The sequence below is a fragment of the Podarcis tiliguerta genome, assembly GCF_965153285.1.
Source record: "Podarcis tiliguerta genome assembly, chromosome: 14".
In the NCBI taxonomy this organism is placed as follows: Eukaryota; Metazoa; Chordata; class Lepidosauria; order Squamata; family Lacertidae; genus Podarcis; species Podarcis tiliguerta.
The window spans coordinates 53,467,980-53,494,620 of NC_139547.1; the positions used below are offsets into that span (position 1 = coordinate 53,467,980).

A 26,641-nucleotide genomic window follows, 5' to 3' on the forward strand; every position below is an offset into this window, starting at 1 on the left:
AGGGCATCCTCTTAGCCTGGCACTGCTGCCGTTTCCCGCTCGCTAATCCCAGCGTGGCATGCTGCCTCCACTGCTGAACAGATGCCAGCAAAGCACTTTCGGAGCAGATGGGGGCCGAGGGCTGGAAGTCAGCCAGGAGCTGCTCTGCCGGACCCCCTCTGGCCTGCACAACAGGGACGTGGGGGGTTGTGTGTATGTGCGTGCACATTAACAGCTGAGAGGGCGCAAGCCGAGCCCCTGGTGCCAGGGCCAAGACCTGCTTCTGCAGTTCCTGCTGTGGCTCTTTTTCTGGTGCCGCTGTGCTAATGATAATAATAATAATAATAATAATAATAATTTATTTATACCCTGCCCATCTGGCTGAGTTTCCCCAGCCACTCTGGGGCAGCTCCCAATCGAGTGTTAAAAACAATACAGCACTAAATCTTAAAAACTCCCCTAAACAGGGCTGCCTTCAAATGTCTTTTAAAGATAAGAGAGCTGCTTATTTCCTTCACATCTGAAGGGAGGGCGTTCCACAGGGCAGGCGCCACCACCGAGAAGGCCCTCTGCCTGGTTCCCTATAGCCTCGCTTCTCGCAATGAGGGAACTGCCAGAAGACCCTCGGTGCTGGACCTCAGTGTCTGGGATGAACGATGCGGGTGGAGACGCTCCTTCAGGTCTACAGGACTGGGCCGTTTAGAGCTTTAAAGGTCAGCACCAACCCTTTGAATTGTGCTGGGAAACGTCCTGGGAGCCAATGCAGGTCTCTCAGGACCGGTGTTATGTGGTCCCGGTGGCTGCTCCGAGTCACCAGTCTGGCTGCCGCATTCTGGATTAATTGCAGTAGCCTTGACGGAGGGACTCCTCCTCCAGCTCCTGCTCCCAGGGGATGCAGCGTGGAACAAAGTGCAGGGGCAGAGTGGCTGCTTGGCATGCAGAAGCCCTTTCCTGGCAGCCTCTCCCAGCCAAGCTCTGGCTCCTTGGACGACTCCTGCCTGGCAGCGTAGGCAGCAGCAGGCTGTAGGGACCAATGGCCTGACTTGGCAGAAAGCAAACCGATTCTTCACTGAAAACCTGCACAGGGAAAACTCTGCCGAAACACAGAGGTCCTGCTTGCCTGAGCCCAGGAGGAGGCAGGCAGGTCTCCGGCAAGGGCACGGCCGACCCAGGACTTGGCAAGACTGCAAACACTGCCCTCTTGCGTCAAGAGATGCTTCCAGGTACCTAAGGGCTTACTGGGGTGAAGGAGGGGGCTGCCCTGCCACACAGAGGTCTCTCTTTGAAACCCCCCCCCCCAACAGGAATTGGCATATAACCAGGTCACTGGATTCTCCTTGCCAGTCCGGAGGATTTGAATTTGGGCCTGGGGTGCAAGCGAGCCACGGCCTCTTCATCCCCGAGAGAGCATGGGCAGGGGGAGAGGGTGCCGAGAGGAGGGGCCTCTGCCCATTGCGCCTCCTTCCTCCCCCCCCCCAAGTGAATGCCGCAGGTTTGGGGGCCCAGCTCATTCTGGCAACCGAATGCAGGAGCCCCAAAATAGAACAAAAACGGAGGTTGTGGACAAGGAACCAGGATTTATTGAAACCACAGTAGCAGCAGCAGCAGCGAGGTGGCCAAGTCCCCGCCTCCTCAGGCGCAAGAGGTGGCCCTGCGTGCGAAACCTCCACCACCAAAACCCAAAGGAAAAACCTTCGAGAAATCCTCAAAGGCGGAAAAGCAGCCCCGTCGGCTCCAGTTCTGGCGGTTGGGGGTGGGCCGCCTGGGCAAAGGATGCTGTGGGGGGCGGGTTTCGGGCCCTTCCCCTAGCAAAGCAGCCAACCCCCTTCCTCCTCCCTGTGCCAATTGGGCCTGAAGCCAAGGCCAGCAGGGTGGCAAGGCAGGTGCCTGGGGAAGGGGGAGTGAGGGAGAGCCCCACCGCCTCCCCCCAGGCTGCTGCCCCTGAGCGCTGCAGGCCAGGGTCCCACTGCGCTCTCAAGGCCCCCACCCCCAAACGACTCCCTGGTTCCCTGCTGGCTCCCAGCCGGTGGAGGCAGCAGCGAGAGGGAGAAAGGAGGAGCTGGGCAGCCAAGGGAGTGGGGGCTGCAGACATCAACCCCAGTGAGGTGGGGGGTGCTGAGCCCTCTCCTCCCCCCAGGAGAGTCCATTGGTGGGGGAGCCTTCCAGTGCCAGTCAAGGGGCCACATGCTTGCTTGCCCCCCAATCCAGGCCTCCACAAAGACAAAGAGAGGTAGCCTTTGCAGCAGGAATCCCCAGGGGAAAGGGCCCTGGGTGCGGGCGAGGAGCAGCGCTGGGAAGGCCGCCTCTGCCCCCTCCTGCCATGCCAGCCCTGCCCATCGTCAGCCTCGCGGTGGCTCTTCTCTGCCTTCTGGCGCTGCGGGAAGCCTCTGCCGGCCTCGGGTCCTCCGGGGTTGTCCTCTCCCTGCACCCCAGCCTTGCTGGCGCTCACTGGGGGCTGCGGTACCTCATCCTGAGGAAGCGCTCCCGGACGCTCTGCTCGCTGTTCTGCGCCACCTGGTTGAGCCAGATCACGCGGCTGCCGGCGATGGCCTCCTTCAGCTTCCACTTCGACAGCATCACTTGCCCGGGGGCCTGCCCTACCTGGGGCCCCGTCAGGAGCACGTAGCAGGCGTGGCGGCTCCGCTCAAAGAGCACCCCTGGAAGTGAAAGAGGGTGGAGGATTGGGGGGTAGGCAGCAGCAGCGGCGGCAGCAGCAGCCTCCTCCTTCTCACAGCCGCCCCGCCAGCATGGTGAGGCCCCTGACTGTCAGGAGTGCGTGCAGGAGCCAGGCCCTGTGACCAATAGGACTCTGCAGGACTGGGGCCTTTCTAAGTTTGTTCGGAAGAGGCAAGGTGTGGCCACACAGGTGAGGTAACTCACAGCACCTGGTGGCAAGAGCTGGGAAGGGATATAAGGTCAGCATTTCCCTTTGGCTCTTTGCCACAGCAACTCGTTTCCTGCCTTGCTGCGTTTGGCTTCTTGCTTCCTGATCCTTGAACCTCGGCTTCTTGACTCCTTGCTTCTTGATCCCCGGACCCCTGATTTCGTGACTCCTTGCTTCCTGACCCTCAGACCCTTGACTTCCTGAATCCTGGCTTCTGGACCCCCGTTCCTGCTCCCACCCCGCCATCTTGCCCCCGGTCCTGACGTCCCCTGCTGGGACTTCGATCGCCCGGGAACCGGACCGTGACACCGACTTACCCTCAAAGGCCACGATGTGCTCCGTGATGTTGCTCGTCTCCAGGAGGACATTGGGCAAGGCGGGGTGGAACAGGTACAGTTGTTGCTGGGCGCCGTCCCAGGACCCCTGGCGCCAAGAGAGAAGAGAGAGCTGCAGCCCAGGCGCCAGGCAAGGGCAAACTGCGCAGAGCAGGCCCCGCCAGCAAGACCCGCCCCCCCAAAACACGGAGGCAGCATGTTCCCTGCATGAAATGTGCGCTGACGAGGTTGTGGCAATTAGGGAAGGCGATTCTGTTATGTGGCGGCAGAGGAGAGGGGAAGGGGCACCGGGCAACCCTGTGCCAGTGTGACCGTTGCCGCGGGCACACAAAACCAGATCTGGGGGAAGGCTGGCGTTCTCCTTTGGGGGTACAGAGGGCTTTCATGGAATCGTAGTGAAGTTGGGAGCACAAAGGTCGTTAGTCCAACTGCATGCAAAGCCCACTCTTTTGCCCAACGTGGGGCTCAAACCGACGACCATGGGGTTAAGAGTCTCATGCTCTACCAACTGAGCTAGAGATTCCTAAAGGCAAATTCCATTCAGCTACCCTCCCCCCCCCCCCCCGTCCAAAGCCAGCTGGCAGAAGGAACAGTTTCTTTGCATTCCCTTCCTGCTACAGCATGCCACCCTCCGCTTACCGTTCCGTTTGCGTCCCTCTGGTACAGGCCCCAGAAGAGGAAGACCGATCTGCGGTCGAGGGTGGACAGGGTGGCCGGCCGGGGGCTGTCGGCGCCCGAGAGCAGCTGCAGGCCGGCTTCCCACTCGATGTCTCCGGAGGTGCCTTCCATGACCATGACCTGCGGAGAAGAGGCCCGCCTTAGAGGGTGCTGCCTTCTCAGGTCCTCAGCACTCTTCTCCACAGCCCCTGCCCCCAAGGAGCCCCTCCGGGTGCTTCTGCCATGGGGTGCTGGGCGAGGCAAAGGCTCTCAGCACCCAGAAGCTGCTCCATGGCAGGCCAGGACCAAGCCTAACCATCACACCTATAAAATGCACACCTGTCTATAACTTCAGATCTGATTAAGCGGACCCTCCTTCACCAGAGGTTGTGCCACAACTGATTTGCTCATCTTTAAGGAGCCACCAAAGTCCTGAGGGTGGGAGGTGGCGCTTTTGAGGGGGTCCTCCTGGGTGCACTGCCGTCGCTTGGGGCCTCCTTCAGCTTTGGCTGGTGGCCCAGCCGCGCCCCCACCTGCACTGGGACAGCCTAACCTCTGTCATCTGTCCTCCTGTAACCTCCAGGTTAGGTTACTGCAATGCGGCACACCTGGGGCTGCCTCTGAAGATGCTTTGGAAACTTCAGCTGGTGCAGAATTCAGTGGCCACGATGCTCAGCAGGGAAAGGCGGTCTGAGCATGTATTGCCGACTCTGGCCCAACTGCACTGGCTGCCAATCAGTTTTGGGGCCCAATTCGAAGTACAAAAGCCTTCAATACCCCAAGGTCTGCCTCTCCCCATACAAACTGACCGAGACCCTGTGACTGTCACCTGAGGCCCTTCTTTCTGTGCCCCATGCCCCTACTTCACAAGAGGTCTGGAGGGTGGCAACACAAGGACAGTCCTTTTTCACAGTGTCTCCCGTTTGTGGGATGTTCTCCCCAGAAAGGCTTCCTGGCGCCTGCTTCATGTGTCTTTTGGCACCAGGCAAAAACATTCCTCTACGGCCTTTTTAAAGGGGGGGGGGGGCAGGGCCCCAGGGGGCCAAAGGCATTGTTCTTGCTTGCTATTGTACTGTGCATTTTTATGATGATTTTCTTGTTTATGCCCTGCCCACCTGGCTGGTTTCCCCAGCCACTCTGGGCAGCTTCCAGCAAAATATAAAAAATAATAACATGCCAGACATTAAAAACTTTCCTGATCAGGGCTGCTGTCTTTTTTTGCTGTAAACCACCCCGTGATCCTCAGATGAAGGCAGCATTTGAATTTAATTGATAAAAGAAATGGATCATAAAACTCTGCCTTTGCTGCAAGGGACTCCATGTGGCTGTGGGCCTTTAAACAAACCTTCTTCCCAGAAGAGTCTCTGCTCGTAACGATAACGTCGACCTCGTCCGGCCTGTAGGCTCCAAGCACAGGTTCGCTGTAAGAGGGAGACGAGAAGGGGCTGAATGAGCCATTTTCAGCAGCCCTGACCGGCACACCGGACCTCTCCCTCCTCCACCCCACTCTTCCAGAAAAGGGGGAAGAAATCATTGGTTAAAGAGGGAAGCGGAGAAAGGGATTTATCTCCAGAAAGCTGTGGGGAAGCCCCGCTCCCTTCCCAGTTGCATAAGCCCTTCTCTCCCTTGGGCATTCTGCCTGCGCTCAGGAGCACCGTTGGCAAATTCCTCTGGGCTGCGAAGCCCACCTCTAATAGCTCAGAGCCTCACACATGGCAAAACTACCGGCTGGCCTGTCCTCCTTTTCCCTTCTCCCTCCCGTGCGAAGTCACAGCTCAGGCCACTCTCCCTGTGCCCTGTGCCTGAGGACGAGGCACAAGCCAGAGTTGGACCCCACAGGTCGTGGTTGTTGGCAGAAGCTGGCACCACTTACCTTAGGATGTGGGGTGTCTCTGTGACCCACATCGAGCCCAAGTGCCGCCCGTCCACCAGCTCAAGCATGTTCGATCTTGAAACCAGAAAATCGGCGCTCGAAGACACAGGCATCTTTGTCAGGTAGCGGATTTCTCCCGTGCTAAACAGGGAGGGACCGAGAGCGCTGGTCATTGCTCAGCTGGGCCTGCAGGGGGCGCTTGTGCCAGCTGACACCAATGAGGGCAAGAGGAGGCTGGCGGGGGGGGGGGGAGACCCCATTGCCCTCCTGACCCCCAGAAGACGGGCTCTTCTGACAAAGGGAAAGAAGCACCTTCTTCTCTGTAGAACTTACAACAACCATGCGAGGTGGGCCAGTATTTCTGTATTACAGGTGGAGGCTTCCCAGTGCTTTTTTTCTGGGGGTACGCATATCCCTAAACATTTTGTGAATCTAAAGGGAGAAGAAACTAATTTTTCTTCTCTAGCCTGGTGAGTCGTCAGTTCTGTTGCTCCCTCATTTTCTGTCATGGTGTTTCCCGAGTCTCAGACGGAAGCGGGTGTTTAATGTGTGAAGTAGGAGTTGGAATCTAGCACAGTGATTGGTCCATTTTGTTGTTACCACCTCTGATGGCGGCTTCCTTTCCCGCTGTAATGCATGTTCTTTGTACTTTTGTCCATTTACCGTATTTATTTTTCCTGGTTTGAACTTGAGTCAAAATGAGAGTACCCCTAAACATTTTCTAAGAAAAAAAGCCCTGGGGCTTCCTAATACAAGGTCACCAACTGAACTGGCAACTTTTTGGCTCACAGCAGCACCACCTCTCTCTCTCAACCCCCCTTGCTGCTCTCAGACGCGGCCCTTCCTATGAACCGAGTTCTTCCCAAGTCCCATCCGGCTTGCTCTGAACGCTACGTATTCTCCCCAAGCCCCCCAATGCTCAATCCCGCCTCCCGCCCCACAAGCGGTACCTGAGCAAGGTGATTTGGCGCGTGGCGCTGTTGATCGCCGTCTCCCAGAGTGGATCTTCCGTCAGACCAGAGGTGCTGTGGGCAGGAGAGCTGAACGCCATCTGGCACAGCGCTTTCAGAGAGTAGGCGTAAAGGGCCTTTGCTGAGGAAGGAAGGGAGTCGGGTGAGCCAAGCAGCAGCGTCTTCGCCGGACTCCAAAGAGCGTCTCTCCTCCAGAGAGGACCCCGCCCTCGGCAGGGACCCCTGGGCCAAGACGGGGCCTGTCTCCAGAGGGGGTCGGACTCACCTGTGTACAGCAGCACGTAGTGGGAGCCCTTCGGAGTGACCTGCATGAGGTGGCCGACTCTTCCCGGAAGATGCAAGGTCCCGACGGATCCAATCTGGGTGCCATGTTTCCCTGAATAGAAGTGGGCTTGAATCTGCAGAGCAAGCGAAGGCCATGGGATTCTCGCGCCTGGGGAGGAAGCTGAGCTATCCTGCCGCCGCCACTGCCTGCCCAGTCTTAAAGAGGCTTGCATGGCAATGCTGAAGAAATGCCAAGTTTCCTCGCTATAGTTACCTATAGTTATTTAAGCTCACCTCCTCTCCCGTCTCAGCGAAGACCAAAAGGTCAGAGGTGCTGTCTCCGTCGACATCTGGGATCTTCAGCAATGGACTCAGCACTGTCGAATTCGGCCCGAGGTCGGCAGCCTCGTTCCAGAGAGTCTGGCCTGAGGAATAAGCAGGAAGCAAGGGCCTCGTGGGGTGAGGAGAGGAAAGGGACAAAGGACAGCAGTTCCCAGCATTTGGGGGGCCTTGGCCATGGCAGCCAACTCACACTCTCGGCCACAGCTCTGCCTTTCTTCCCTCTTGCCCACTTTCTGTTTTGGAACACAGAATATGGGCTAGAATAGAAATGATAATAATAATAATAATTTTTTAATTATGCCCCGCCCTTCCCGGTTCAGAAAACGCGGCTCAGGGCGGCCAACAACAAATTTAAAATGCTTAATTGATGCAACAAAAAACAGCATAAAAGACTGTATAAAACGTGGATAAGAATAAATCCAGAAATTCAGAAATCAATTTAAGGGGAAAATCCATCCAATAAACATTAGATGATCACCAGGGCTAGCTGACTAAATTAGTCCTATTTGGGCCAGCGAGGAGAAGACAGGAGCTCCAATGCTCTCCTGGCTTTGGCATAAAGGTGGACGGCAGCAGAGCAGGCCCTGGCACCCAATCGCAGAGCAGAGCTCACGGAATTAGACTCAAGGGGCCACCCAGTCGCTGATCCCTCCTGCGGCTGATCCCGTAGGCAGCTCTCTTGTCTGTCTGAGCAGAACGGAATCTCACTGTTGCTGCCCAGAGCAAAGCTGCGTCCAGTTAACTCAGCGCCAGCCCACTTGCAGGATGCAAAGGTGCCCCGTCAGTGGGATGGGTGCTCCTCACTCTTTCATGAGAATGGACACCCCCCCATGGGAAATGCACCCAGAAGACAAAATGTATTGAAGAGCTAGTGACACAGAGCCCTTCCTTCTCCCTCCCTCACTCTTGTTCAGTTTTTTGATGGTGTGAGAACAGTCTTTAGTGTCCTGGGAACATTGGGAGAAGCCCCACATGCAGCTCCCTTAATCAGCTGTGGAGGACGTGTTACGATATTCCATTCCAGGCATGACTCTTGCGTGTCACGTGCCCGTTTACATTCCAGCACAGCCTGCTGGGAACTTCCGTTGTGTGTATAGCTTTTGCTTATGCTGTTTGCTTGGACACGAAGGGGAGCAGACATGTTTTTCCTCTGTCCTGATGCTGCATAAAATGCCTGTAAATACGCTTTACACATCCTCTCTCTGCCCTTCTGTTGCAAAGAGTTCTTATCTCTGCTGGCTTGCGTGCCTGGCTTCTGAAGCTCGGGTTGCAGTTACATGCTGATCCAAGGACCAGAATTCACTCGGCTGCCGGCCGGTGGGCTGGAGCCAGCTGGGGGCCTGCCAATTGCCCCTGTTCCTTTGGACGCATCCCAAAATAATGCTGGGGACCTTCTTTGATGTTGGACATTGTTTTGAGAAAGTGAGGCATTGGGAGGGGGTGGCTATCTATAAAATGGGACAGTTTGGGCAGAGTTTCTCTGAAGCTTGTGCACGGACTGATCGGCTGCAGGGCCCTGCAAACTGAGGCTACCTGGGGGAGTCGCTTCGCCGCTTCTTGAGGGTTTCCAAGTGGCAGATTGAAGTGCATGCTTGGTATGTATATACAGTGGTACCTCAGGTTACATACGCTTCTGATTACATACACTTCAGGTTACAGACTCCGCTAACCCAGAAATAGTGCTTCATGTTAAGAACTTTGCTTCAGTATGAGAAAAGAAATCTTGCTCTGGCGGTGTGGCGGCAGCAGGAGGTCCCATTAGTTAAAGTGGTGCTTCAGGTTAAGAACAGTTTCAGGTTAAGAACGGACCTCCGGAACGAATTAAGCATTTAACCGGAGAGACCACTGTACTGCTTGCTGTTTTAGAATATATTTTTTTTAATCTTCTCACTCGCTTGCGTACTTTGTATTGCTCATGAATCTCATTTGAAAGGAACCACCTTGTCTTTGGCAAGACAACCCCCCCAACCCCCTCGTCGCACCAGGAAGGTTGCCTGCACGCCTCTTGCAGTGACGCTCTGGGCAAGGGGCTGCTGGACACCTGCCTACCTGTCTCCAAGTTGATGGCTGCCAGGATGTCCGGCTCCCCTACAATGAGGCAGGCTGGGGTCTGATCCTGCTCCCCGGAGCAGTCCATCAGCAGGAGCTCTTGGGCGACAGGCCTCTGCCAGAGCGTGCTGCCGTTGGTGCCCGAATGAGCGGCCAGGAAGGCACAGGGGGAGGCCAAGCCTGGAGGAAGAGGAGCAGCCCATTCAGTCCCTGTGGCCTCCTCCCCTCTCCCCCCCAAGGAGCAGCCTCTGCAGAGCCGCCCAAGCCCAGGAACCCTCACCTTGGCTGGCACAAGAGCTGTTTGTGCTGTTGCTGCCGGCACTGGCAGCCTTGAAGGCAAAGAGGACATCCTGGACCCGGTCCTTGTTGACGTCCTGCATGGCCAGGAACGCGTAGCTTGCTGCAAAGAGGCCAGAATGGGGGGCTTCAGCGATGGGCCGCAAGCACCCGTGGGCCCCCAGGAGCGGCTGCGGCCCCTGCGCCCACGCACTCACCTGCGTCCTCGTACGTTCTGCTCCACATCCTTTGGGAAATGGGCCTCACTGGGCACGGGATGATAAAGGAGAAGGCAAACACCACCGTGAGGCACAGGAAGAGGGAGAGGAAGAAGGCCGCCGTGCGCCATCGCGAGAGCCGCTTGAGCTTCTTGGGGGCTGCTTCCTTCTGGGTGCAGTTGGCCAGCCCCTCGGGCCCTTTGCCCTCCTCGTTCTTCAGCGGGTGGATCTCGGCCTCCAGGTCTTTGTTCTCCATCCTAGCTGGCTCTTTGGGGAAGGAGCTCGGATCCTGCGCACACAAGGGGGCTTGGATCAGGCCAAACAAATGCCGCCCTGGCGCACACCCACAGCGGCCAACCCAACGCCTGTGGGGAGTCTTGCCCAGCAAGCAGCATTCAGAGCGGTGTTTTCATGGCTACAGTTTGTGGGGTTCACACAGAATTCATTTGTGCACAGTTACTTTTTAATTAATTAATATAATTAATAATTAGATAATTTAATTATATATTATTATTATATCTAATGAAGACAGGAGTGCCTGGTGTGCTCTGGTCCATGGGGTCACGAAGAGTCGGACACGACTGAACGACTAAACAACAATTATATCTAATACAATTCTATTATTATGGTCAAAGACCAGCTTGCACAACACAAATAAAAACAGCGTTCATAAGGATAAAATATACAATCAGAGAAGATTGCAGCATAAGCTCATGAGTTAAAATTGAGATATACTGTATACATACACCTCTACAACTGAGATTTGGGCTACCATAGAAATTGACCCTGAGGCACCCCAAAGGGCGACTTCAGCATTTCCCTAGTAAGCTATTTTATTCTAGAGGATGAGCTGTGCCTACAAATAATACATTTATATGTAATATAATTAATAATTTAATTAATAATTATAGTCGCCATATGGGTTGAAATAGTTAATAGTCATCGCGGCAACATTAGTAGAAATGATAATATGCTCTCTGCTGCTCGAGGCGGCTCCGAGTCCTGCCTGGCCGCCCCCAGCAGCGTCCTCCTCCTCCTCCGGGAACGGGCCCAATCCTTTGCCGCCGACGGAGCCCCCGGATCGGGACCGCGGAGGCACCGGGGGGGGGGCGCCCGGGCTGGGAGTGTCGCGCCCGGAGGAGGCGGGCTCCTTGCGGCGGCGGGGGGGGGATTCCTCCGCCTCCGCCCCCGGGCCCTGCAGGCCTTCGGACTACGACTCCCATGATCCCCCTGCGGGGCCGGCCTGCCGGGGCTGCTGGGAGTTGTAGTCCGGAGCCCGGAAGGCGAAAGGGGCGCCCAGGCGGAGCCGGGCCCGGAGCCCCTCGCCAGCCCCGTCGGCGCCCTCCCTCCGCCTCCACGCCCGGGGGTCCTTCCAGCGCCCCTGCCCCGCTCCCGGCGGCGCTCTGCACATGCACAGGGGCGAAGTCACGGCCTACCTCAGGCGCTCCTTCCGACCGGTCCGGCCGAGGGGCGGGGCCTGGCGAGCGCCGGAAGAGCGCATGCGCCAAGCGCCGCCTCGCCCGGCGAGGCGCACTGACGTCACGGGAGCGCCGGCTACGTCTCGCGTGACGCTATTCCCGCGCCGGAAGTCGGGTCGGCGTGCGGGGAGCAATGGCGAGGCTGGAGGTGCTGCGCGGCGGGCGATGCCTCCTCCGCCTCCTGGTCCGCCCGGGAGCCGCGGCGGCGGCGGGAGCAGGTGAGGGAGGCCGGGCCTGGCGAGGCCCCGGGAGGCGGCGGCGGCGGCTGCTTCTTCCCTGGGCGCCGCGTGACCCTGGCGACCCCCCGCCCCCTCTGACCCCGCAGGCCGCGCCATGCCCGTCCCCGCCGCGGATCTGGCCCGGGGGCGGCGTCACAAGAAAAAGATGTCTAATTCAGGGGATGCCAACGGTTTTTTGCCCATGTCCCACCTAAGCATCTCTCAATTCCTGATCCCCGTTTAATTCTTCTTATTATTATTCAAAAAGTGAACTCCTGTTCACGTGGAGGAAGCCTAAAAGGCCATTCGCTGTTAATACAGGGGTACCTCGGGTTGTTCCTTTTATCTCTTGATTCCCTACTTTAGCATTCCAATCCCCTATAATGAGAAGAACATCCTTCTTTGGTGTCACTTCTATAAGGTGTTGTAAGTCTTCATAGAATTGGTCAATTTCAGTTTCTTCAGCACTAGTAGTTGGTGCATAAACTTGGATTACTGTGATGTTAAAAGGTCTGCCTTGGATTCGTATCGAGATCATTCTATCATTTTTGAGATTGCATCCCAGTACAGCTTTCGCCACTCTTTTGTTGACTATGAGGGCCACTCCATTTCTTTTACGGGTTTCTTGCCCACAGTAGTAGATATGATAGTCATCCGAACTGAATTCGCCCATTCCCGTCCATTTTAGTTCACTGATGCCCAGGATGTCAATGTTTATTCTTGCCATCTCATTTTTGACCACATCCAACTTACCCAGGTTCATGGTTCTTACATTCCAGGTTCCTATGCAATATTTTTCTTTACAGCATTGGACTTTCCTTTCGCTTCCATGCATATCCGCAACTGAGCGTCCTTTCGGCTTTGGCCCAGCCGCTTCATCAGCTCTGGATCTACTTGTACTTGTCCTCCGCTCTTCCCCAGTAGCATGTTGGACGCCTTCCGACCTGAGGGGCTCATCTTCCAGCGTCATAACTTTTATATACCTGTTGTCGTTGTCCATGGAGTTTTCTTGGCAGGGATACTGGAGTGGCTTGCCGATTCCTGCTCCAGGTGGATCACGTTTGGTCAAAACTCTCCACTATGACCTGTTCATCTTGGGTGCCCTGCTCGGCATAGTTCATAGCTTCCCTGAGTTCTTCAAGCCCCTTCGCCACGGCAAGGCAGTGATCCATGAAGTGATCCATGAAGTGATCCATGAAGTGATCCATGAAGTGATCCATGAAGTGATCCATGAAGTGGAATTCAAAACGAAGCAGGGCAAAGGCTAATAGAGTTCTGTCAAGAGAACAAGCTGGTCATCACAAACACTCTTTTCCAACAACACAAGAGACGACTCTACACATGGACATCACCAGATGGGCAGCATCGAAATCAGATTGATTATATTCTCTGCAGCCAAAGATGGAGAAGCTCTATACAGTCAGCAAAAACAAGACCTGGAGCTGACTGTGGCTCAGATCATCAGCTTCTTATAGCAAAATTCAAGCTTAAACTGAAGAAAGTAGGAAAAACCACTGGGCCGATAAGTTACAATCTAAACCAAATCCCTTATGAATACACAGTGGAAGTGAGGAACAGGTTTAAGGATTTAGATTTGGTGGACAGAGTGCCTGAAGAACTATGGATGGAGGCTCGAAACATTATACAGGAGGCAGCAACGAAAACCATCCCAATGAAAAGGAAATGCAAGAAAGCAAAGTGGCTGTCCAATGAGGCCTTACAAATAGCAGAGGAGAGAAGGCAAGCAAAATGCGAGGGAGATAGAGAAAGATACAGGAAATTGAATGCAGAATTCCAAAAAATAGCAAGGAGAGACAAGAAGGCCTTCTTAAATGAGCAATGCAAAGAAATAGAGGAAAACAACAGAATGGGAAGAACCAGAGATCTGTTCAAGAAAATTGGAGATATGAAAGGAACATTTCGTTCAAAGATTACCATAATAAAGGACAAAAGTGGTAAGGACCTAACAGAAGCAGAAGACATCAAGAAGAGGTGGCAAGAATACACAGAGGGACTATACCAGAAAGATATGGATGTCTCGTACACCCCAGGTAGTGTGGTTGCTGACCTTGAGCCAGACATCCTGGAGAGTGAAGTCAAATGGGCCTTAGAAAGCATTGCAAATAACAAGGCCAGTGGAAGTGATGGTATTCCAGCTGAACTTTTTAAAATTTTAAAAGATGATGCTGTTAAGGTGCTACACTCAATATGCCAGCAAGTTTGGAAAACTCAGCAGTGGCCAGAAGATTGGAGAAGGTCAGTCTACATCCCAATCCCAAAGAAGGGCAGTGCTAAAGAATGCTCCAACTACCGCACAATTGCACTCATTTCACACGCTAGCAAGGTTATGCTTAAAATTCTTCAAGGAAGGCTCAAGCAGTATGTGGACCGAGAACTCCCAGAAGTGCAAGCTGGCTTTAGAAGAGGCAGAGGAACCAGAGACCAAATTGCAAACATGCGCTGGATTATGGAGAAAGCTAGAGAGTTCCAGAAAGACATCTACTTCTTCTTCATTGACTATGCTAAAGCCTTTGACTGTGTGGATCACAGCAAACTATGGCAAGTTCTTAAAGAAATGGGAGTGCCTGATCACCTCATCTGTCTCCTGAGAAATCTCTATGTGGGACAAGAAGCTACAGTTAGAACTGGATATGGAACAACTGATTGGTTCAAAATTGGGAAAGGAGTACGACAAGGCTGTATTTTGTCTCCCTGCTTATTTAACTTATATGCAGAATTCATCATGCGAAAGGCTGGGCTGGATGAATCCCTAGCCGGAATTAAGATTGCTGGAAGAAATATCAACAACCTCAGATATGCAGATGACACAACCTTGATGGCAGAAAGTGAGGAGGAATTAAAAAACCTTTTATTGAGGGTGAAAGAGGAGAGCGCAAAATATGGTCTGAAGCTCAACATCAAAAAAACGAAGATCATGGCCACTGGTCCCATCACCTCCTGGCAAATAGAAGGGGAGGAAATGGAGGCAGTGAGAGATTTTACTTTCTTGGGCTCCATGATCACTGCAGATGGTGACAGCAGCCACGAAATTAAGAGACGCCTGCTTCTTGGGAGGAAAGCAATGGCAAACCTAGATAGCATTTTAAAAAGTAGAGACATCACCTTGCCAACAAAGGTCCGTATAGTAAAAGCTATGGTTTTCCCAGTAGTGATGTATGGAAGTGAGAGCTGGACCATAAAGAAGGCTGATCGCCGAAGAATTGACGCTTTTGAATTATGGTGCTGGAGGAGACTCTTGAGAGTCCCATGGACTGCAAGAAGATCAAACGCATCCATTCTTAAGGAAATCAGCCCTGAGTGCTCACTGGAAGGACAGACTGTGAAGCTGAGACTCCAATACTTTGGCCACCTCATGAGAAGAGAAGACTCCCTGGAAAAGACCCTGATGTTGGGAAAGATGGAGGGCACAAGGAGAAGAGGACGACAGAGGACGAGATGGCTAGACAGTGTTCTCGAAGCTACAAACATGAATCTGACCAAACTGCGGGTGGCAGTGCAAGACAGAAGTGCCTGGCGTGCTCTGGTCCATGGGGTCACGAAGAGTCGGACACGACTGAACGACTAAACAACAACAACACCTCGGGTTACGTACGCTTCAGGTTATAAACTCCGCTAACCCAGAAATAGTACCTCGGGTTAAGAACTTTGCTTCAGGATGAGAACAGAAATTGTGCGGTGGCAGCAGCGGGAGGCCCCATTAGCTAAAGTAGTACCTCAGGTTAAGAACAGATCTTCGCAACGAATTAAGTTCTTAACCCGAGGTACCACTGTAACTCCTTCTTGAATTGCTACCCTTAAAAATCAGTTCTCTCCCGTGGGGTGTGAAACCCATACTGGGAAACACAGTTCGAATTCTCTTATGGGGTACTTAGATCCCAGTCTAGAGAAAGCCGAGGCCAACCAGTGTATATTGAGAATCAAAGCAGCTAGTAAGCCTGATCTTCATTAACAGAGAATAAACTGTTGCAACAGAGTTCCCTCCCTCCTTGCAAGGAGACAAGAGAGACCCAGAACAATGGTGCACAGGCCTCTATAAAGACTTTTGAAATTGCCCACCCTGTAGCCCAAGACCACCCTCCAAACATCATACATACATCACAGAAGGAGGCAGTCTGCAGCAGAAATTTGAGAGTGTTGCTTCTCTCCTGTCTGCCTGGATACCTGATGATGCCTTACTTGATTGCATTTTCTGGGCAGTCTGGCCATTCTTTTGTGATGGCAAATACTCAGTTCCTGAATCTCCTACACGTATTGATAGTGTGCTCAGTTTAACAGATACTTGCCAGACTGTATTTACAGGGAGGTGTAAGCAGTCCCTAGAGTCCCAAGACCATTGAAAGCTGCTCCCATTTCCTTCCTCCTTGCAGAGAAATATTTGAGGTCAATTTGGGAGAGTCAAAATGGCTTCAGGATTGCTCTCCAGTACCATTTCAGACATGTGGAGTTTATACTTAAGTATGTGCATTTGCCTTGTACATTTATGAACATTTATTCTATATTGGAGACCTTAGAATTCTTATAACAGCGGGTAGCATCCTCTAAAGCTCCGCGTTCAGAAGAGTCCCTGGCCCACCACCCAATGCTTCTTCCATTTCAGGTCCAAGGGCTGTACTCCTGCCCCGACCGGCCCCTCCGTTGCTGCCTCCAGGGCTGAGCTGGGTGTCCAGGAAGAGTTACAGCTCGCAAGCTGCCCAGAGTGACGAGGAGGCCCCTCCGCTGCATCGACTGACCAGCAACCCCGAGGCAGTCCCAGGTCAGGCTCCCCCTCCCCTGGAGTCAAGCCACGCTCTTTCCTGGGCTCTGCTGTGGGGGGCAGGGGGGCAGCCCTTTGCCGAGAACAGCAGCAGCAGCCCTTTCCTCTCCTCTCCATCTTGCAGGTTCTGCTTCCAGGCACGAGTTTCAAGCAGAGACCAAGGAGCTGCTGGATATCGTGGCCCGCTCTCTCTACTCGGAGAAGGAGGTAGGCTGGCCGCTCCTGCCCTGGTGCATCCCAAGGGTCCTTTTGCAGGGCTGCAGCCAGCGCCTGCCACTGCCCATGCCTGCTGAGCTGGCTTGACCCTAACTCCTCGTTGGGGGATCCTGAGCCCTGGTAGTGGCTGCTGCCTTAATTTGAAGCAACTTCCCAAATGCAGACATTTGGAGGGCATCACTGCACCCCTTCTGCAGTGGGTTGGTTAGTTTCCCCAATGTTAGTGGAAAGTAGGTGCGCTGCGTTACAGACTCAGCCCTCCTCTCACCTCAGTTGGGAAGCCGTCCTTGTACCTCTTAGGGAATATGGCTGATGTAGCGCCTTGCCCAACATGTCTTTCCTCAAAGCTGCACACTCCACAGTCCGTGGAGCTTCCCTGAAGCCCTCCAACTCCTGGGAACTGCAAGGACCAGAACAGGCTCCCAGGAAAGGGAGTGAGTTGAAGGAGTCAGATCAGACTGGGGCGGCAGTGCAGTCTGCTTGCAAATCCAGGGTAGCTCCAACAAACTTTTCACGTTGGTGACACACTTTTTAAATGTGCATCATTTCACGACAGAGCAATTCAGTTTTACTAGCAAACCGGAGGTTAAACTAACCCCTTTCCAGCTCTGGGATGAATGTAGGGAGCATTCACGTGACATACCTGCTTCTTCTTCTTCTTCTTCTTTGACGATCCCTCGTAGCTTGTCTTCCATAAACACGGTTTTAACAATGAGTCCGTAAGGGACTGTGGAGGCCAATGCTGGATCCGTATGTCCTTCCACAGTGGGACATTGGATTCCGGGCAGGAGTTGATCACGGAGTGGATTTGCCAAGCATGCCTTCCTCTTAACTCATTTCTCCCTTGTGTCTTGAGTTCGAGTGTCTTCAAAGCCCAGGACACCTTTGGCAAAGGCTGTTCTCCGGTTGGAGCACTCGCAGGCAAGGGTTTCCCAATTGTTGGTGTTTATACTACATTTATAAAGATTTGCCTTGAGACAGTCTTTAAACCTCTTTTGTTGACCACCAGCATTACTGCAGCTGACACCCTAACATGTCACGACACACAGTTTGGAAAGCTCTGCTCTAGAGGATGCCTGCGGCTACAGTGTGTGGAGTCTCCCCTGCCTTTGGCTAGTGGGGGTGGAAGGCATGACCCGCTTCCATCTGGGATGGGGTGCTGCCCCACACTCGAGAGCCGCTCCCCTGCTGTCTCTGGTGCCCGTTTGCATCAGTGTGGCCTCTCCCTGCAGGTGTTTATCCGAGAGCTGATCTCCAACTGCAGTGATGCTTTAGAAAAATTGCGCCACAAGCTGATGTCCAAAGGGGAGATCCTGCCAGAACTGGAAATCCACCTTGAGACAGACTCCAAACAAGGAACCATCACCATCCAGGTACTGCTGCCGAGTGGATGACTTGCGCCAGAACTTCCCAGACTTCTCTGTTTGTTCCTGCTCCTTGGCCAGGGCTGCCAAGGAAGGTCACTGGATCGGAGAGATTTTGCTGCCTCTGGCCCAAGGGGGACTGGTGTGGGGATTCTGCCTAGCTTGAGACGTGGCCTTGGCCGCAGCTACCCAATGAGCTTGGTGTCTGGTGGGGTTTGGCCCTGACTTGACTTCTGACCTTGGTGCTGGACCCCATAGACCAACCTTCTGGTGCTTTGCTCAGAATAGAGCTGATATTTCATAAACAGCTAACTCGGGCAAGAGAGAGATTTCGCTGCTGCGAAATCTCTCTCTTGCCCGAGTTTGTGCAGACGGGGGAGCGTTGCCCTCCCTTTCCCAAAGTGGGGGCCACGACATGACACAGATGTCTTTGCCATTCTCTTCCCTGCAGGACACAGGCATCGGGATGACCCAGGAGGAGCTAATCTCTAACCTTGGGACCATCGCCAGGTCTGGCTCCAAGGTAACTGGGCAGGAGGGTTTGGGGCAGCGGGTGCAGGCTCTGGGGGTGCAGCTAGGCTTGCCACTGTTCCGGGGCGGAGCAATCCCTGAGGCTGCAAGGAGAGGGGGCACTGGCACCTGGCAAGTTTGTGTCCCCCCTTTGAGTTGTTGGGAAGTGGCTAGACATCTGTCAGGGCATCCTGGCTGCAAGCAAGGGGCTTTGTGTTCTCAGGCCTTCCTGGACACGTTGCGGAGCCAGGCGGAAGCCGGCAGCAGGATCATTGGCCAGTTTGGAGTGGGCTTCTACTCGGCCTTCATGGTGGCGGATCGGGTGGAAGTTTTCTCACAGTCAGCAGAGCCAGGCAGCCCTGGGTACTGCTGGCACTCAGATGGGTAAGTGGTGCTCCGGAGGGACCTGGGCAAGCCTGGGCGGCAGGCAGGAGGAAGAAGTGTAGCTTGCAGGCAGAAATCTTGGATTTTTAAAAATTTAAATCAGATTTTTTCAATTTAAATTGGATTTTTAAAATAAAATGCTTTCTAAAGATAGTATTCTATTTAAGTTGCATTATAGTCCATGCTAAAACTCAGTCTAGTGTTTGTTTTTTTAAAAAAATGTTTAACCACATCGGTTAACAAACATGGATATATATACTGTAATGTTATTGTTTTAGTTAAATAAATTGTTCAAATTGTTATTAAGGAAACGGTTTTCTAATCCTAGTTCTGGGACATTTGAGATCTCGGAAGCCTCTGGAGTTCAAGCAGGGACGAAAATAATTCTCCACCTCAAGGAAGACTGCAAGGAGTTTGCCAACGAGGAGCGCGTCAAAGGTGATTGCCCTGCACCTGGATGGGGTTCCCCAGGTGGCCTGGTGGGGGTCAGCTTGGGGAGAGTGTGTGTCTGTGAGGGGGAGAAAGGCTTTGCACCTAGAAGCTCCCAGTCTCAGTCTCTGGCAGCATCTCTCGTGAAGACCAAGACTCCAAAGAGCTGCCACCAAAAGCGGGCAGTTATTGGCTCAAGTTGGACCGTTGGCATGGCCTGGATTCGCTGTCACTGGCTTCTGGGCTTGTTAAGTGCCAGGTTGAGAAGCGGGGGGTGGGGTGGGGCTTTCTGACCCCTTCCGGCCCTCCATGTGCAACATACCTGTGGTGGACCTCAATGTGCTCACGGTTCTGCCTTCCAGGATCCCCGCAGCATCCAGCGCTGCCTTTCCTTTCCTAGTGGGCTCCTGTGGGCTGGCCCACCGTGTTTCTGGGCTCCCCTCGAGTGGGCGGGCCTGTGGGCACCTCTGGAGTTCGGGTGTCCCGGGCAGGGCTGTTGACCAAGGTTGATCATCAAACCCCTTCCTTCCTTCCGCTAGAGGTCATCACAAAGTACAGCAACTTTGTTGGCTACCCCCTCTTACTCAACGGTCGACGTGTCAACGCCATGCAGGTAAGGCGGCTGCAGACTTGCACTGCTTGGGCCCCAAACATGCATAATAATAATAATAATAATAATAATAATAATAATAATAATAATGTTATTTATATCCCAAATACCGTAACACCAGCTATAAAAACAATTGATTAAAATACAACTTAAAAACAAGTGCAACATTAAAATGAAGCCTCACGGTCCTCTTCCGCCCTGCTCAGAACAAGGTGCTGGTCAGGAGGAGCCGGCTCTTAGGAAAGGCTCTGGGCCAGGAAGCCCTGCCTGGGATTTTGCCTTCCCCTGGGCCTTGTGGGGGTCCAGTGCAAGTGGCTCTGAGGAGCAGCCCCCCCCCTCTGGAGCACAGGGGCAACATTTGCTCCTCCTGTGAGTTGCCAGAATGACAGTGGGGGATGCTTCTCAATGCCGGGTCCTCTTCCCATGGCCTTTTAATTTCAGGGTGGGGTAGTGGCTTGGAGAAGGTTGCCAATGCCCTCCTAGTCCCACGCTTGGTCTGCTTTGGGGGCAGGAGAATTGTTCTGGGCTCCTCTTTGCTATTCTGCCTGGAGGCTCCCGGTGTTTTGGGCTCGCCTCTGGACCAAACTCCTTCTGGCAGCAATGGCATTGGCTGTCCCTTGTGCCCTCTGAATGCCTCAGCAGCCTCTGCCCCCCGTTCCCCCTCCCTCTGCGCAGGCCCTCTGGACCCTGGAGCCAAAGGACATTGGGGACTGGCAGCACAAGGAGTTCTACCGCTTCATTGCTCAGGCCTACGACGAGCCGCGCTACACCCTGCATTACAAGACAGACGCGCCTCTCAATATCCGCAGCATCTTCTATGTCCCGGAGGCGGTGAGGGCCCTGGGGGTCCCCCCACTGCCTTCCAGAGGCACTGAGGGGTGGTCTGCAGGAGGGGGGGCAGCCCCACCCCAGGATGGAGGTTGAGCCGGGTCCCTCCCACCTGGAAGAACATCCGGTTTCAACCTGGGCAACCCAATCAGAGGGGTAGGGTAGAAAGAATAACACCATTATTATGACTTTTTGTGCCTCTAGAAGCCCTCCATGTTTGACGTCAGCCGGGAGCTGGGCTCCAGCGTTGCTCTCTACAGCCGCAAGGTCCTCATCCTGACCAAAGCCACAGACATCTTGCCGAAATGGCTTCGTTTCCTGAAAGGTAGCCGCCCTCCCCTTTGCAGGTGCCCTGGGGCGGGCAGGGGGGTTGTTTCTGGGCCACAGCTCCCCCTTGCCCTCCCTCCCCCTGACGCTGCCCCTCCCTCTGTTTGGTGCAGGGGTCGTGGACAGCGAAGATCTCCCTCTGAACCTCAGCCGGGAGCTGCTCCAGGAGAGCGCACTCGTCAGGTGAGCTACCTGCCGGCCGTGTCCGTGTGTGTCCCTCTGGCCCTGGGGCAGCGATTCTGCCGTGGCCTCCCAAGAGGCTCCGCTCACTGATCCACCTTCCCCCAAGGCAGGCTGTTGGTCTGCCCTGCCCAGTGTCGGCTGCTCTGACTGGCAGTGGCCCTCCAAGGTTCCCCTTGTCGGGATTCACAGAATGCTGTGTGAGATAGTAAGTCTGCAGGCTTGAGTTTGCTAGCTGATGCAACTGGCTGATGCCATCAGCCTGCAATACTTTCTATGCAAGTGCTGGGTCAGAAAGACTCGGCAGTAATGTGCTGTCAGTTGATTGGCTGTCATCCGTTTAAAAGGGAAACCTGTCCAGCAGTTAAGGGGTGGTGTAGAGAAGTGTGGTCAGAGAGAGAGAGTTAGAGGTCTCCCTATTTGTCTTAAGGTGCAGCCAGGTACTCTGACAGTATGAACTGCTTCTGTATTCTAGCCTGTAGATATTTGTATACATAGCTCACAATGAATAGACTGCACTGAAGAACCTGGAACTCTGAGCATTTCTCTTAAAGCGCCACGGAGAATTCACGACACCCCTTTCCTTTTTTTTTTTTTTGACAAAGTAATAATAAAAAATAAGAATAAACATGTGCACCCCACTACTGAGACCATTCCATTGTAACTATCCAACCTCCCAAAATTTCAACACCTCTTGCGATGGTTTGACCCCTTTCCGTTCTATCAGTACCAATTCTACAAACAGCCTCCATATCTCCTCAGAGTCATTTCTCCCGAGTATTCCCCGCCTTACCTTAATGGCACATGTTAATGTATCATTAATAGCTATATCCCACACCTCTTTATACCATTCTTCTATTTTATATTCTGTTTGCCCCTTCCACTTCCTAGCTGTAATAACTAGCACAGCTGTCAATAAATTTGTGAGCAGGTCCTTCATCGCCTGCAATCCTTCCACCCCATTGTAAATTGATAACAGGGCTACCTCTGGACTTTCGGTCAGCTTTAACCCAGGGATTTCTGTTACCTCCTTAGACACCCTTTGCCAGAAAAATTGGGTCCCCCTTTCCAGCCTGCTCCTTTGGGCCTGGGCCTGGCACCTTCTCCTGCAGGCCTGCTCCCTTCTTGGTCACCAGGGGGCAGGGATTGGGGCCCTCCCGGTGTTTCTGTGACTCTTGCTCCCATTAGCCCCGGCACCTGTTGTGGCTAATGCCAGGAATTGGGATCCTAGCAGGCAGAGGTGCGATTGGTCGAAATGCTTTTGGGAGGCTTCTTGGTCACACAGCAATGGCAACTTCTTTTTTTATAGATATAAATTTTTATTAGTTTTTAAACATATCATTTTCAACAGTAATTAAACATACTTTCACATCTTATTCAAATTTTTTTTACTTCCATCAGTCCTGTCTGAAAATTTTCCAATCTAATCTCTTAGTATGCATTTCTTATTTTCCTTATTACATTTCAAACTTATATCCAATCTTTTTCTGCTTTGTAACACTTCGCATATTTCTCCTTACAAAACGTCTTGTAGTCCTACTAGCATGATTCGTTGGCTACAATTGCTCTTCAAATAGTTCATATGCTTCTTCTAATCTTCTGTAAATCTCTGGTCCTGCAGGTTTTGAATCCTTCCTGTCATTTTGTCCAATTCTGCATAGTCCATTAATTTTGCCTACCGTTCTTCTTTCGTCGGAATTTCTTCACAGCAATGCCAACTTCACTTAGATTGCACATGGCACCTAGGCAAATCTTTTGGTGAAGGGGGGGAAGAATAGAAACCCCCCTCCCGGCCAGAGGTGCTTCAGCCTGTCACTGTCTGCAGTCTTTCCTCCGCTACCTCTCCTGCCCCTCTTTTAATCTTTGGGGCTTCCAGGCACTTACCTCCCCCCCCGCCATCTCCCTGATGTTGGGTGTTGTCCTGCAGGAAGCTCCGGGGAGTCTTGCAGCAGAGGCTGATCAAGTTCTTCCTTGAGCAGAGCAAGAAGGACCCTGAGAAGTACGCCAAGTTCTTTGAGGACTACGGGCTCTTCATGCGCGAGGGGATTGTCACCATCGCCGAGCAGGATGTCAAGGTGTGTTGAGGGACGGCTGAGGGGCGAGGTTTATTCTTGCCAAGTTTCCAGAGGGAGGTGGGAAACCGGGTGTGATGCCACCTACTTCGTTTATTTCATAAAATTGGATTGTAAAACACGCCCTCGAAGCGGTTTACTTGGGCAGCGGATGCCCTGCTGAAGGGTGAGGGGTCTGCCTCCTTTGCCCTCTGACTGACTGGACTCTCCTTCGCAGGAAGACATAGCCAAGCTGCTTCGCTACGAGTCCTCGGCGCTGCCCGCTGGCCAGCTGACCAGCCTCTCGGACTACGCCAGCCGCATGCAGGCCGGCAGCCGGAACATCTACTACCTGTGCTCTCCCAACCGCCACCTGGCCGAGCACTCGCCCTACTACGAGGCCATGAAGAAGAAGGACGTGGAGGTGAGCAGGAGAGCAAAGGGGGCCTGGGAAGCAAAGCCCCAGCCGGGGCCTGTGGGAGCCCCTTGCCCAGCAAGAGCTCTGGGGTTGGGCACCGGGAGCAGAGGAGGAAGCCCTGTGCCCGGGGTGGGGGTGGTCATTCTCCCTTTCCTTGGAACTGAGGACACCCCCCCCCATTTGGCCCCCGCAGGTACTATTCTGCTACGAGCAGTTTGACGAACTGACCCTCCTGCACCTCCGGGAGTTTGACAAGAAGAAGCTGATGTCTGTGGAGACGGATATCGTAGTCGACCACTACAAGGAGGAGAAGTTTGAGGAGAAGCACCCAGGTGGGCTTCTGCTGTGCGGCAGGAAGAGGGCGTGAGCCCTTTTCATGCAGAGTTGGCTGCCTAGCTTGGAGGAGGTGGGGGAATCACTCATCTTGGAGGGGTGGGAATACCCCGGGAGGCGTCCCAGAGGCTGGCCTCTTGTCATCACACACAGGACTTTGTGGCTGTGACTGAGGGGTTTGTCTCCTCTTCCCCCACCCTGATCCATCCCACTGTGTTCCTCCTCCTCCTCCTGCAGCAGAAGAGTCTCTGAGCGCCTCGGTTGCAGAGGAGCTCCTGGCCTGGATGAGGAATGCACTTGGCCCACGGGTTGCTGCCATCAAGGTGAGGGTCCGGGGCAGGGCAGGGGGGGCAGGCGGGCAAGTAATAATTATAACAATTTTATTACTTATACCTTCCCAATCTGGCTCGGTTTCCCCAGCCACTTTGGGTGGCTTGCAGCACATAAAACATTGTAAAACATCAGACACAAAACATTTCTCAATACAGGGCTTCTTTCACATGTCTTCTAAAAGTAAGATAGTTGTTAATTTCCTTGACATCTGAAGGGAGGGCGTTCCACAGGGCAGACGTCACCACTGAGAAGGCCCTCTGCCTGGCTCCCTGTAACCTCACATCTCGCAGGGAGGGAACTGCCAGAAGGCCCTCAGATCTGGACCTCAGTGTCCGGGCAGAATGATGGGGGTGGAGACGCTCCTTCCGATATACTGGGCTGAGGCCATTTTGGGCTTTCAAGGTCAGCACCAACACTTTGAATTGTGCTCAGAAACGTACTGGGAGACAATGTAGGTCTTTCAAGACTGGTGTTATATGGTCTCGGTGGCCACTCTCAGTCACCAGTCTGGCTGCTGCATTCTGGATTGCCGTTTTTGGGTCACCTTCAAAGGTAGCCCCACGTAGAGCACATGGCAGTAGTCCAGGCGAGGGATAACCAGAGCATGCGCCACTCTGGCTTGAGTGGAAGGCCTGAGTTTGCACACAATCTAGGGAGAACACTTTGGCCACCTTGAGGGCTTGGGTCTCGGGAAGCCCCCTGGCTGGGCTTCAGCGAGGCCTTTCCAGGAACGGGTGTGGCTGGGAGCTCTTTCTGAAGCCACAGTGTGACCTGTCAGGATGGTGATGACTGTTTGTGTGAAGGGCTGAGAGCACAAATGACTGGAAAGGGCAGTTGTCGGGGATCTGGGCCATGTACCGGCCTGCCATTTCCTCTCTTCCTGGGACCTGGTGGGGAGGCAGGAGGGGCTGCTAGCCTTGACCTGGCCCCCCTCCTTCCTGCTGCCCTACAGGTGACTCCCCGCCTGGAGATGCACCCGGCCATGATCACCGTGCTGGAGATGGGTGCTGCCCGCCACTTCCTCCGGATGCAGCAGCTGGCCAAGACCACCGAGGAGCGGGCTCAGATCCTTCAGCCCACGCTGGAGATCAATACCGGGTATTGGATTTGGTCAGGCAGAGCTGGACCTGGGGGAGGGGGGATCCGAAGGCTTTTGCCTTCCAGCAGGTCTGGTCAAGGTACCCATGGCTACCTCCAGCCCTGGATGTGATGCCCTGGGAACCGCATTGTCGCCCGCACATCCTGATTTCGGACGCCTCCCTTTGGGGCCTCTGCAAGGGCTCTCCTTGGGGCGGGCAGAGGGGCTGGGCACAGGTGGAGAGGAGGCTTCAGGGAAGGAAGCCTATGCGCTCTGCCTGCTGCAACGCTCAGGCTACTCCTTCGTCTTCCCTTGCTAGGCACGCTCTGATCAAGAAGCTCAACCAGCTCCGCTCCAGCCAGCCAGATCTGGCCCTTATGCTGCTTGACCAGGTGAGCTAGCTTCTGCTTCCTCAGGGGAGAGGCCTAGGCACACAGAGGGGCACATGGACTGCCAGCGTCTTGTCATGCCCTCAGGAGAGCAGTGGAAAGGGGTGGGGGAGGCGTCCAAGGCCTTTGCAGTGTTGAGCTGAGACAGCTGGCACCTCCACAAGCAGGGAACAGTGTAATCCCCTGCCACCCCCATGTGGATTCCCTGGGACCTCTCTGAGAGCCTTCGAGGGGTGGGCAGAAGAATCATAGAATTATAGAGTTGGAAGAGGCCAAGCAGATCATGTAGTCCAGCCCCCAGGAGAGCAGCTACTGAGGGAAATGGGCCTGTCCTGTTTTCCTTGCCCACTCCTGGCTGGCATTCAGAGCAGAATCCCATCTCTGTCCATTGGTACTCCTGCCATACTCTGGGACACAGTAAGCCAAGGTAGCCCCCCTCTACCCCGACCCTCTTCATTGTTCCTTCCTTCGCTGGCAGATCTATGACAACGCCATGATAGCAGCAGGCCTGAATGACGACCCCCGGCCGATGGTGAACCGGCTGAACGAGCTCCTTGCCAAAGCCCTGGAGAAGCACTGAGAGTCCTGCCTGGAGCTGAGCTGGGGCAGTCCTGCCTGTCTTCAGAGGGGGGCTTGGCCTGGCTTGCCTGCTCTTTTGGCGAGCTCTTGGCCTGGACTCCCACATCCGGATCTTGGCCCGTTGGAAAGAGCAGAGGGGCCAGAGTTGAGCCACCTGGAGCCATGGTCCTTTATTTCAAAACGTGTGTTTGCGCAGCCGGCTGTCAGGTGTGCGTTTCTGGACTTGCCTGCAGGCTGTGTGTGTTGGCAATACCTCTAAGTAAAGACTTTTTAACCCCCAGTTCTGAAATGTAT

The 26,641-nt window shown here is 53.9% G+C and overlaps 2 protein-coding genes across 6 annotated transcripts; one reads left to right on the forward strand and one right to left on the reverse strand.

The window, feature by feature from the left end:
• Positions 1-1,536: 1,536 nt before the first annotated feature.
• FAM234A (family with sequence similarity 234 member A) lies at positions 1,537-11,404 on the reverse strand. Of its 2 annotated transcripts, XM_083413932.1 has the most exons (12): positions 11,285-11,404; positions 9,849-10,154; positions 9,635-9,754; positions 9,355-9,534; positions 7,258-7,388; positions 6,965-7,097; positions 6,679-6,820; positions 5,729-5,869; positions 5,201-5,276; positions 3,838-3,996; positions 3,181-3,286; positions 1,537-2,636 (listed from the first exon to the last, which is right to left on the reverse strand). In XM_083413932.1, the coding sequence occupies exons 2-12, from the start codon at positions 10,102-10,104 to the stop codon at positions 2,425-2,427; spliced, it is 1,656 nt and encodes a 551-aa protein (XP_083270058.1). In that variant the 5' UTR covers positions 10,105-10,154; positions 11,285-11,404; the 3' UTR covers positions 1,537-2,424. The 2 variants fall into 2 exon arrangements, with proteins under 2 accessions (XP_083270058.1, XP_083270059.1); XM_083413933.1 differs by lacking the exon at positions 11,285-11,404 and having other exon boundaries at positions 9,849-10,273.
• TRAP1 (TNF receptor associated protein 1) lies at positions 11,384-26,627 on the forward strand. Of its 4 annotated transcripts, none has more exons than XR_014505000.1 (19): positions 11,389-11,544; positions 16,163-16,318; positions 16,443-16,525; positions 17,767-17,907; positions 18,350-18,421; positions 18,632-18,792; positions 19,121-19,230; positions 19,761-19,834; positions 20,507-20,662; positions 20,864-20,984; positions 21,100-21,169; positions 23,094-23,241; positions 23,456-23,641; positions 23,829-23,967; positions 24,209-24,291; positions 25,254-25,399; positions 25,699-25,771; positions 26,247-26,529; positions 26,581-26,627. XR_014505000.1 is itself a non-coding variant. In XM_083413928.1 (18 exons), exons 1-18 carry the CDS (start codon positions 11,460-11,462, stop codon positions 26,346-26,348), a joined length of 2,106 nt encoding a protein of 701 aa, XP_083270054.1. In that variant the 5' UTR covers positions 11,384-11,459; the 3' UTR covers positions 26,349-26,627. The 4 variants fall into 4 exon arrangements, 2 of the variants coding, with proteins under 2 accessions (XP_083270054.1, XP_083270053.1); XR_014505001.1 differs by having other exon boundaries at positions 11,410-11,544; positions 24,206-24,291; XM_083413928.1 differs by having other exon boundaries at positions 11,384-11,544; positions 26,247-26,627.
• The last annotated feature ends 14 nt before the right edge of the window (positions 26,628-26,641 follow it).

Coding starts and splice junctions, on each gene's coding strand:
- FAM234A (XM_083413932.1), bottom strand. CDS start 10,104: ATGGAGAACAAAGACCTGGAGGCCGAGATCCACCCGCTGAAGAACGAG. Junction 9,535..9,634: donor CAGCTCTTGTGCCAGCCAAG/GTGAGGGTTCCT, acceptor CTCTTCCTCCAG/GCTTGGCCTCCCCCTGTGCC. Junction 3,997..5,200: donor GAGACTCTTCTGGGAAGAAG/GTTTGTTTAAAG, acceptor TCTTCTCCGCAG/GTCATGGTCATGGAAGGCAC.
- TRAP1 (XM_083413927.1), top strand. CDS start 11,460: ATGGCGAGGCTGGAGGTGCTGCGCGGCGGGCGATGCCTCCTCCGCCTC. Junction 19,231..19,760: donor CAACGAGGAGCGCGTCAAAG/GTGATTGCCCTG, acceptor TCCTTCCGCTAG/AGGTCATCACAAAGTACAGC. Junction 23,242..23,455: donor TCGCCGAGCAGGATGTCAAG/GTGTGTTGAGGG, acceptor TCTCCTTCGCAG/GAAGACATAGCCAAGCTGCT.